This window comes from Gossypium hirsutum, chromosome D13, assembly GCF_007990345.1.
Source record: "Gossypium hirsutum isolate 1008001.06 chromosome D13, Gossypium_hirsutum_v2.1, whole genome shotgun sequence".
NCBI classification, from domain to species: Eukaryota; Viridiplantae; Streptophyta; class Magnoliopsida; order Malvales; family Malvaceae; genus Gossypium; species Gossypium hirsutum.
Genome location: NC_053449.1, coordinates 1,452,468 through 1,465,196, shown reverse-complemented (window position 1 = coordinate 1,465,196; position 12,729 = coordinate 1,452,468). Strand labels below are relative to the sequence as shown.

At 29.1% G+C, this 12,729-nt stretch overlaps 1 protein-coding gene across 1 annotated transcript; it reads right to left on the bottom strand.

Annotated features, from left to right (window-relative positions):
* Window positions 1-10,299: 10,299 nt before the first annotated feature.
* Window positions 10,300-11,612, bottom strand: LOC107918260 (uncharacterized protein At5g39865). The gene has a single exon (XM_016847784.2). It carries the CDS (start codon window positions 11,293-11,295, stop codon window positions 10,567-10,569), a length of 729 nt encoding a protein of 242 aa, XP_016703273.1. The 5' UTR covers window positions 11,296-11,612; the 3' UTR covers window positions 10,300-10,566.
* Window positions 11,613-12,729: the final 1,117 nt, after the last annotated feature.

Genomic DNA, 12,729 nt, shown 5'->3' with positions numbered 1-12,729 from the left:
CAAACACCCTACCTCGTAAGTGTAAGGGGTAGAGCAATGGACGTCCGCTAGGAACACTATTGGAGTCTATATGAGGAGATTATGAAAGAAGACCAGGCAAAGTATCGTTACGCCTAAAGAGGTGATAGATTGATAGATGTTGACAGAAGCTCTTCTCATATATTTTTTTAAGGATTGTGTAGGCTCACCTATTGTGACAAGACATTTTAGTAAGGCCGAGTTTAGGTTATTAACAAAACTATGAGACTGAGCTTCATCGAGTTTTATCACATCGAATAATTTAACGTGAGGTGATATCTTCAAGATACATTAATTAAATATTTGAAAAGATAATAAAAGAAGTTATTTGTTTTTTTTTATATATATTTTGGAAGTGGGGCTAGAAATAATTGTAGATGGGGCACCATTATAAATATTTATGGGCGTGGTTTGGTTTAGATATGATAGTTCATGAGATAAAGGTGAGACTTTCATGTGATTGAAAGAAATAAACTTTCACAATAAAAGTTTGGGGATTGATGGGGCATTTTCTTATCCCCTCCATGGAAATTTTGAATACTTTTAATAACTTTGAATATTACATTAAAAATAATTATTTAGTACATAGATGGTGAAAAATTTTATTTTATAAATGATATTTTTCAAACTTTTTAAACATAATTTAAAAATATGATGATTGAGTCCTAACTCGATTGGCATGCACATTGTTGCCAATGTAGAAGTACGTGAATTTGAGTGTGCTGAAACGTATTATCCTCCTATTTTTTGGTTGGGGAGGGGCTATGAATTATTCTAGGCATTGCGCCAAAAAGAACAGATATGATCAGAACCGTTAATATACTAAATAATTATTCTTATAAAATAAAAAAATACATTATTTAAATTACTTTTAGAGCCTTACTTTCTTTAGATAGTATTATTTGAAAGTTCTTTGTGAAACATTATTGGGTGTTTTATAAATCAATAGTGGAAGGAAAAGACTTAAATCCAATGATATAATTAGGCTTTTCCCAACAAAATGTTTTTCTTGCCCTAATTGAGTATTTTATTTAGCACATTACTCAACCATACTATTTTTAACTTTATTTAGTATAGCCGATTGAGTATAAGCTCAATTGGTATGAGTATTATTGTCAATGCAGAAAAATATAAGTTTGAGTGCGTTGAAGCGCACTATCCTCCTATTTATGAGTTGAGAATGATATGAATAGTTATAAATATTGTTTCAAAAAAGGAGCAAAAATTGTTCCCAAAAAAAACCCATTTGGTAAAGTACTGAATCTTAAAAGGTTTAGGTTTGAAACTCACCTTATGTAATTTAAATCGTTAAAATTACCTGTGTAATATATTTATCATTATTAATCTATTCTTTTTAACGCAATATCTAAAACTACCCATAACTCATTCTGAACTCATAAATAGGAGGATAATGCGCTTTAAAGCATTTAAACTCACGTCCCCTAAATTGATAATAATGTCCACGCCAATTGAATTGATACTTAATCGACAAATTAGATAAACAAAATTTAGATATAATGTATGGTAGAATTTTATTTATTTAAAGGGTTTCATTTTTCTTTTAATTGGGAAAAAGGAAAAGGAAAAAAGGGCTAGAAAAATATCACTTCAAAAGAAGCAAAAGGATTTGACAAATAAAATTTTGTGTGGTAGGGAAATATTGAAGAATGATGATAATGGCTTGGAGAAGCCCACTTTGTTTAATGCCTGTCGTGTCGTTATCTCGAAACCCACTTTTTAACAGAAAACCAACATTATATGGATTACACACCGTCTCTCCGATTCATATCTGACGGACAGTGATTGACACGTGAATAAGGCTTGCGTTTCAACGGGAAAAAAAAAGTAAAGGGGAAATTATGGGCCGGCCCAACAACTCTGATTGATTAGATTATTAGATATGATAGAAAGCTCCATTTTGAGTTGAATTTTCTTCTTTTCTTTTTGGATTGAATTATTTTTATTTTTGTCTGAATTTGACAATTATTCTCGTATTGGGACCTGAACTCTTTTTGTATAAGTTAGTCTCTGATATTTCTTTGAAAACCCTAAAATTTAAGTTATGAGGTAGGAATAATTGTCAAGTTCAGGGATTAATTTGGATAAACAAAAAGTTTAAGCCCCAATGTGAGAATAGTTGCGTAGCTCAGACCCCACTGTATGAACAATAATCAAGTTCAAGGTTTAACTTAAATTTTAAAAAAATTTAAACCCCAATAAAAATAATAATTATCAAGTTCAGGCTCCAAATGATAATTTAAACAATATAAAAAACTGTAAATTAACTTTGGTAGTGCTCCACCTTCCAAATATTTTTATTTTATTTTTTTATATAATTTGATATTTTTAAAATAAATAAAATTTGTAAAATATATACCGTCAATTCTTTTTATAACAATCTTATTTGTTTGTTAAAATTCCAAATGTTATAAGAAGACGGTTATTATACACTTACAACAGTATTTAAAACACCTAAAATGATATTTGAGATTTAGATCATATTTAAATTTTTAAAAATTTAAAATTTAAAATTATAATATATATTTATAACATCAATTAGTGAGATTTATATAATTAAATTGTACATTTACTAAAATTTACAAATATAATTTCATTCATTAAATATTATATTCATTCAATAAAATATAATTAATAAATTTTTATATAAAATTTAAATATTTTATTAAAATAATATTTTAACTAAAAATTATTATTTTTATTACACTTAGAATAGAATTAATTTTACTAAAATTTAAGATAAAAGGTTGTTATAATAAAAAACTAATTTAGTAAAGAGTGTTTCATACTTTACGATGTTACTGTTATAGATAAAAAGTTGTTATAAAAGGTAAATATAAAATATAAAAAAAACGATTTTATAATAAACTTTCCTTTTATAATGAAATATTGTTATAGAGAGCAGTTGTTAAAAAGATGACTGATTGTATTATTTTTTTATATCATCAATCAGAAATGACATTTCTCTTTTATTTATGCAACTAGTAGATAAAAAATAAGCATAATGATAAATTTAATCCTTAACGTGTAATATCCCTAACTCGTATCCGTCGCCGGATTAGTGTTACAAGACACTACCTAACTCAACACAATCTAACACAGTCATTTATCACAATTCATGTCTACTAATCATATTGCATATACAAACCATTTTTTTTTCGAACCAACTAAATCATTACTCAAGCCGAATCTTATAACCAAACATTATCATTCATATATAATTTGAAACATACTTCCCAAAAGAGCTTATAACATGACTGAATATACATAATAATTAGTATCTGTAACAAGTCATTTCGCAGGGCCACTTATATACAACTCAAAATTAACCATAGTCTATGCATGTCATATGCCATAATATCAAGCTTTCAAAAATACCAAATTGTCGATTGATAGTGTGACAATAATCCTTAACGATCCCCGAGCTCGAGCTAGCTTTATATATCTATAAAACAATAGAAGAATGCACAAAGTAAGCTTTGGAAGCTAGATTAGTAAGCCATAAGCAAATAAATCATCTCAATGATATTTATAATTCAATTCAACTAGGTCGAATTCAAATAAATCTCAAACACATAAACATTTAACTAACTCATATAATTGTATATTATCACATTAACTACTAAACTTACCTTAATATTTCGTGAACATATAACTTCACACATACCTGAACCATTCAACTCAAATTCACATTTGAAATTGTTAAGATCCTACGAAAATCATATAAAACTCGTATAATGTCATATCTCAGATATGGTCTTACATGTTAACGCATATTGATGCCACTGTCCCAGACAGGGTCTTATACGAATCATATCCGATGCCAATGTCCCAAATAAGGTCTTACATGTTTTCTCACTTCGATGCCAATGTCTCAGACATGGTCTTACACAAAATCACACTTCGAAAGTTCTAATATCATGACATCAATATCCAATACATTTACTAAGGTTCATTCGGAGCTTTCGACTTCGTAATTAAATCAATTAATGCATGAAACCAGTCATACAATGCTCAAATCAATTCGGTAATATATATCCATATACGAATCAAATTCGGCAATGAATATCTACATACAAATCAATTCGGCAATGTATATCCATATACAAATAAAATTCGGCAATGTATAACCATATACAAATCAAATTCAGCAATGTATATCTATATACAAATCAATTCGGCAATGTATATCCATATACAAATCAAATTCGGTAATGTATAACCATATACAAATCAAATTCGACAATGTATATCTATAAACAAATCAATTCGGCAATGTACATCTATAAACAATTCAAATTCGGCAATGTATATCTATATACAAATCAATTCGGCAATGTATATCTATAAACAAATCAAATTCGACAATGTATATCTTTATACAAATCAATTCGGCAATGTATAAAACATATACATTTAAATTCAAAAACATTTATTTACTTATGAACTTACCTCGTACTCGGAATTGACGAATCGGATCGATTACTTGATAATTTTGCCTTTCCCCCGATCTAATTTCGGATTCCTCTTTTCTTGATATGCACTAAAAATGTTGGCCGAATGCTTCAAGCCCTAACTATGGCTTCCTAACCTTCAAATTTCAGTAGTGTTTAGCTTTTGGGAAGATGATACTTTAATTTTACTTATTTTAATTTTAAGTTAATTGGTTATTTACTAATTTAACCTTAACATATAACCTTTATAATTTCATTTTAATGGCCATAAAAGTCCACTAGCAATTTATATGGTCTAATTGCAACATAAAACCCTCAACCATTTAATCACATTGTCATTTGATACCTTTAACTAATAGAACTTAAGTTTTGCACTTTACGCGATTTAGTCATTTTTATCGAATTAAGCATGCAAACTATAAAATTTCTTAACGAAATTTTCGTATGACTCTACTAATATGCTGTAAATATTAAAATAATAATAAAATTAATATTTTAAATTTAGATTTGTAGTCTTGAAACCACTATTCTGATTTGACCCAAAAAATTATTATTTTAACTTCGAACTTGTGGTCCCGAAATCACTATTTCGATTTGACCTAAAAATGGGCTGTTACACAACGTTTATATCTTTTTTTGTCAAATTGGCCATTATTCTTTTTTTTTTTGCTAAATTTGGCCTTTACCCTTTCAAAAAGTGACAAATAAAGTCACTTTTTTTGAAAGGTTGATGATCAAATTTAACAACTTTTAAAAGGTTGAGGTTAAATTTAGCTAAAAATGGAATAATGATCAAATTGGAAAAAAAAAATGTATACTTTAAGAACTAAACTTATCTTTATACCTAAAGATGTGTTTTTGTGAAACACATTTAGCCAAACATGTTTTTAACATTTATACTATTAATGAAACTCCTGACTAAGCTGATGTCATGGGTTAATCGGGTGCCAAATCGGTTAGGAAATTATTACTATACATATTTATTAAATTGATGACTTTTTTGTGTTTTCGTACTTTTATATAATTTTTAAATAAAAGAATTAAAAAGTAACATACATAAGAACTAGACATGTTCATGGGTTGAGTCACCCGACCTGGCCCGAAGGCCCGCCCGAAAAGTGACAGGGTTTGGGTAAAAATATATGCACGGAAAATGGGGTTGGACAAAAAAAAACCCATTTAGAAAATGGGTTAGGCAACCCAACCTGAATATGCCAAAAAAAAAAGTTCTTTTTATTGTTTTGTTGCTATTTTCTTCTTGTTTTCACTATTATGTTGCTACTATTTTGTTGTTATTGTTTAGATATTGTATAACTCTTGTTTTATTGTTGTTTTGTTACTATTTTAGAGGCATTTACTTATTAAGTTGCACCTATCTTGTTGGTATATTCTTCTACTCGTCGATGGGTATTGATTCACGTACCGGTCGTCGAATCATCGCTTGGATCTCAAAGGTAGAACTTAAAAAAAAAAACTTAACAACTAGTGACTTAAATAAAAACTTTTGAATAGTTCAACGACTTGAATGAAAACATTGAAATAGTTCAGTGACCAAATTGAAACTTTTTTAGTTAAGTGACAAAAAAAAACTTACTCATAATTTAGTAACTAATGGTGTAATTTATCCATATCATTATGTGTAATATTTTATTTATAAATATATATATAAACAAAAACAAAACACCCTTAATAATATAATTTACTTTGTTTGGCATTGACATTGTATTTTTATAATTATATGTTTGCACTAAAAAGTAATTTTATGATGTAGAAATAAAAATATTAAACATAAATTTAGAAGATATTTAGGGTGGGTTTAGATGGACCATTGGATGTGTTGCAGTGCGTTTAGTTTATTTTTTGTCTCACACTATAGTATTGCTACAGTATCTAATCTCATCGCTACAACTATTTTTACACTAAATACAGAAAAACGTACCGCTCATCCAAATCTACCTTTAATTTATAAATTGAGAACTAATACTAATGTCATGTCCACTTATAGAAAATAAAATGTTACTATAAAACAAAGGATTGTTACATTTAAATTGAGAATTTTATTCTTAACTTATTTGTTATACTATACATGATAATGACAATAGGAATGATCGTAAATCAATAAGAAAGAAAAAATAAGAACACACAGATTTTATGTGAAAAATCCTTATCGAGAAAAATCACGGGAAGAGGAGAAGAAATTCACTAATATTGAAAAACAATAATACAAGGGGTTTTCTGTTATACATTTTTAAGGGTTAAACAACCCTTTTATAACTAATGTCTAATAGAATAAGTAGAGTCCTATACGGATTCAATACATGTCCTAAAGATTGATCTAGATTAAACAAGTAAACATTTTATAAATATATATAAAATTTAAATATTATATCAATTTAGTCATAATTATAAAAAATTAATCTTCAAAATTTATAAATAATCTCAATTTCATCCTAATTTAAAAAATATAAAAATATAAAAATACATAAATATTTTTTTAAAATTAATAATAAATTTAATAATTATAATAATATTAAATAAAATAAAAATCACCTCATCCCTCCCTCTCTCCTTCCCCTCCATCACCGACAACCCCTGTACCCCCTCCCTCTCTCTATCTTCTGCTGCTGCAGAGCCATCAAAAAGCTTAGCGCTTAATCGCATAGACCAAAAAATCTTTTATTATATTAAGATGGTGAGAAATCAAAATTTCAAGTTTACCAATTACTACTAATGAAGCCAACCACAACCCTGCGGATAGGGACGGTGGTGGAGATGAGGAGAGGGGGGACGGGGACGGTCGAGGGGGAGGGGGAGGGGTAGAGGGAGAAGGACAGGGTGGGCAATTTTTATTTTATTTAATATTAATATAAATTTAAATTTATTATTATATTTAAAATAATTATGTATTTTTATATATTTTTTCAAATTTTTAAAATTAGGATCAAATTGAGATCATTTGTAAAATTTAAGGGTTAATTTTTTAAAATTATAACTAAATTGATAAAATATATAAAAGTTGAGGGCTAAATTTATTAATATACAAAATCCATCACTTTCGTTTTTGTGACAAAAACACTAATCCATCACTTATGCTTACACTAATCCATCACTAATCCCTCACTAATAAGCTATAATAGTGACAGGAAGCTGTAATCCGGGATGGATTCAGGGGTGGAATTTTTAGATTTTTGAATTTTATATATAAATTATAGTGTATTGTAAATTTGGTGTCCATATTGTATAACGTTTATCCCCTTGGCCAAATTGTATTTTATATAATTCGCCCTCTTTTAAGTCATAAGGTTATACTTTATGTTAACAAAGTATTTTTCAGTTTTTAATTATATAATTTTAATAATAATTAAATATTAATGTATGGGCTAGAAAGACAATTTAGAGGCCCAATATGGACTTTAAAACTAAATTTCAGAATTAATTGATTCGGCCTATACCCATACATATTAAGTTAGTAACTTTCTTGCATTTTGATTTGTATGTCTTGCTAATGAATTATCTTCTTTTGGCGAGGTATCAATCTTGTCGAGGGAAACAGAAAAGAGTTTGATGCCGAGACTGAGAGCACATAATAAAAAAAATACAAATCACCTTCCTCTCGGCTCCTTACATAGAAGATTTCTCGAGAATTTTCAACAGATTCTATCATTGATAAGTTCGATCTTATAAAAAAGAGGAGGGTGTAATTTAGTATGCCTAATATTGAAAAATAGGACTAAGGCTAAGTATTTTTTTTCATATATTTAATTTTGGAATCATAATGATGTTTATAAAATTTTTAGTATAGTATTAGTTATTCTTTTTTTGTATATCGAAAAGAAACATTTAATTTTATATAATATAATTTTTTTCTTTTTGATTTTGTTTAATAAAAAAAATATCTGAAAAAATTTGACACTTTTTTACGTTAAAAAATCATTCAGATTTAGAAATTTTAACCCTCTAGAATAAAATTATGGATCCGTCCCTGACTCCGTAATACTTTTATCTAATATATTCTATGATAATTTTGTAAATTCGCCAACTATTCCCTCCCTTGGGGAGCTTGCCTGCTGACAGCTTTTTCTTTTTCCTTTTTCATTGAAAGCTGAGTTTAGGCTGGAATCTTATTTTACTATTTTTTTTTCATATATTTAGAAAATAAATAAATGAAAAATAATCTAGATATTATTATTTATTACTTGATTATAGTATTAAACTTTTCATCATTAACAAGAGATTCTATCATTATTCATTAAGGTGGTGTTTTTTAGTATGGATTTAGATAGGCGATGCGTTTATCTACGGTTAGTATAAAAGTAGCAGTGGTGATGAGATTAGATACTGTAATAATACTGTAATATGAGACAAAAAATAAGTTAAAGGCATCATACCATACCACTCATTCAAAGAGATACTTAATTAGTCTTTATTTTATGAGACTGATTATGTTTAAACCACGTTATATTTATGTAATTTTTATGTATAATTTAATGTAATTAATGTTAACGTGTACATTAGCAAAAGCCAGCCTAAAACCCACTGTATCACGAATTTACCAGTCAATTCAGGAGTCCAAACTAGGGATTACTGAGATTCGAATGGGAAACCACGTGAGATAGAATAATTAGTCACTCTTTTATAACATATGGCAACCTGGAAAATACTGGAAATTATATTATTCTTATGTTATTGCCTGTCCAAATATTGGGTGAAAATACAATTACTAAGAGTTTATTGTATTTGTAGAAGTATTTCTCGTATTTTCGATCAAACAGTGTGTGATGTCGCAACGAGGAGAAGCTCTTTATCTTGACTTACACTTCAAGTTTCTCGACTTTTTTCTCTCAGTTAAACTCTGTTTTAAATTCCCACTTAAACTTTGATTAACCTAGGGATATTCTAGTCATATATGCTATGAATTTCAGCCTATAAATAGACGTTAGTTACTCTAGGTTTTATAATAACAGAAATATTTACATTGAAAGAATTTTTTTTTGAAGGGTCTTTATTTCAGGGTTTCGAGTTGATTTTCTCTATCTTTTGTACTCTCTTTTTGTTATAGTGAAATATTCTTTTGTCCGTGATTTTTATCCTCTTTTGAGGGATTTTTCACGTAAAATTTGTATGTTCGATCTTATCAAATTTACTTTATTTACTTGTTCGTTGCATACACGGGTTATTTCCCTAAAACATTCGTCTCATTTAATAAAAAAAAAGTAAATTAGACCCTATACGTTAGATTAAAGAATCAACTAGCCATTCTGTTAAAAATTTCATCCATTTTCCCTGTTAAAAACTAATCTATGTATATCAATATAAAGTACACGTGACACACCATATGTTATTTTGTTAACCACGCCAACTTTAATAATATAAATTGATGAAATTTTGAATAGAACAAACTAATTTGCTCTAAAATACAATCGATCTCCTACTACAATTTTTTCCATAGTACTTTTACCTCGAATCTTACTTCACACCTTAAAATAATAAGGGTTAATATCACAACTAGCCCCTAAACTTTAATCCAATATGCAATAAGGTTATACCTATACAAATATAATGTCTAATTTAATATATGTACTAAACTACCACGTATCCATGTGTCCCAAAACCTTAACACTATTTAATTCAGATGCTGACTTTGGAAACCACAAATAAATGGATGCCATGTGATTTCATATGATAGGTTCTAGACTTTACTGAGTAATTATATTATTTGAGTTTTTTTTTTCTATTTCAAACATTAAACAAAATTATAAAAAATAACTTAAAATTTAATCAACCCATGAATATTATATAAAATCCAAAATCAATAATATGAGGATTATTGCTAAGTCATTGATACATGATAAAATAGTGCAAGTATTAAATTGAATTTGTTTCTTTCAGGTACCACATTTCACATTAGGTGAAAGTTGAGGGACCAAACGTGACATTAACCCTAATAATATACTACTTTTGAGAAAAATATACATGCATTTCTTCCACAGTCAAATGCGCTAATGAAAATTAGGAGAAGAAAATAAATTACGTTTCTCTCTTTTTGTTTTTATTAATCTAATATATATTTTTAAAGCTACGAAAAAGGATAGCTAATTCGCCGGTGACCGGAGGGATTACAAGACGGGCACCTAACCAGACCATTGGTGTTGCAATCGGCACAACTTCGGAACCCAGTTTTTTCAGAGTAGATCTTATGGCTACCATTGCATTGTGGACAAAGAATAAATCTCAGCCCTTCACATAAATTACACACACTTGACCCAACCACCGACGGTAACCCACCGATCATCTTCTTCAGTTCACCACATTCATGTAATCGTTTCACTTCCTCTGCTCCGCCGATATACGTTCCGCCGATGAAAACCAAGGGAAGGGTGAAACTTTTGTTACGCCCAACGATCCCCTGTAACTCGTCTAAGAAACTAGAATCCAATGACACATCTCGTTCGTCGATGGGAACATTGAATCCTCTAAGGATTGATCGAACGGTCTTGCAATCTTCAAAGGTTTTTCGAACGACACGGAGGCTGGTGAGGTAAACGACGACGCGTTGGTCAGCGTTGGGGAGAGTAAGTGGACGGCGGTTGGAAGAGGACCAGGCGCGTAAGACGGTGGTGGAGAGCTTGACACGGTGGAAAATGGAGGGCCTTTTAGGGGATTGAGGATAGAGGACTTGTTCTTCTTCTTCTTCTTTGAGGATAGCATCAATGTCTTTGAATGAAGAGAAAGAGAAATGGGAGGGTGATTTTGTGGGGTTTGTTGCTGCTGCCCTGCTTGGTGATCTTAGCCATTGGGGAATCATTTGGAGAGGGATTTTGATTTTGGGGAGTGTTTTTCTGTAAGGTTTGTAGATATATAGGGGTTTTTGAGATAATGAAGGGAACCCTAGATCTAGATGAGAGTATGTATGGAGAATGGGGATTTGAATTAAAGATATTCAGATTCAAAGCTTTTGGGGGTGTAATAATGGTGATGGAAGAAAGAAAGAGAGAGAGGGAGAGAGAGATGGGGCATTTTGACATTTCAGGGTATCATTTAGGGGGTGGATTATGAAAGAAGAAATGAAGATCTGCCAGCTGTGTCTATATATAGATCAAAGAACACTTACAAATGGGATTTTCTTTGAAAGGAAAATGGGGACTTTGATGAATATTTACTCCTACTTCCATTTGTAACTGTTACTAAAAAATGACATTTCAAAAAATACTCGTAAAGACATGATGGTTAAAGATATTCATCACTTTATTTACGATTTGAATTTTAATTACATTTTTATTAGAGATTTATCTTTTTTTTGTAATTAAAAAAAATGACATTTCAAAAAGTTAACCAATAAATTTAGAATTATGACACGATGATAATTCACTTTATCTTTTAATTATATAGTTGAAAGTTCGAATTTTATTCATCAAATTGAGTATACTTTAAGGTCAACTATTAACATCATTGGAAAACTATCATAATAAAAGAATTAATAACTGTTATTGATAATTGATACCTTAATTCTGACAAAAAAAATTAGTAACTCTAGATCAAAGCTTAAATATAAGAGCAAATAAGTAAAAAAGAAAAAAGAAAAAGTCTTGCCCCACAAGAATATAACCTCAGTAAAAGTACTATGAAGGTTCTCTAGTTCCTATATATTAAATTAAAGAGTAAATTAATCTTTTCAATTAAAAATGACCTATTTCTACTGATCTGTTGGTTAAGTATTAGTGAAATTGTTTTTGAGACTCAAGTTTGTTTCTCTTCCCTTGCATGTTTATATAAAAAATAAGTTACTGATCTGTTGGTTAAGTATTAGTGAAATTGTTTTTGAGACTCAAGTTTGTTTCTCTTCCCTTGCATGTTTTAATTTTTCAACTTATCTTTCCTTCCTAAAACCTTGTTGCCTTCCAAGTCTCTTTAACCTAATATATATATACTAATTTTTACTAAGTTTCAACCTTCTTTTATTCATTTTCAATTAAAAATTTGACCTATTTCTACCATTAAAACCCAGCGTGGTTAATAAAATAACCAGACAGTTCCACATGGAGTGCCATGTGTACTTATCGACATACATAGACCAGTTTTTAACAGTAGAAAAGGATGATTTTTTAACAGAATGATAGCTTTACTCTTTGATGTAACATTCAAGGACTAATTTACTCAAACTTTGAGTAAAATTTGCAAAATATAATTTAACTTTTAGTAAAAAACCTTCAGTGTATAATCTCTTAAATTGTAAATTCTA

What these genes read in the sequence shown, in the direction of transcription:
- LOC107918260 (XM_016847784.2), bottom strand. Translation starts at nt 11,295, where the DNA reads ATGATTCCCCAATGGCTAAGATCACCAAGCAGGGCAGCAGCAACAAAC.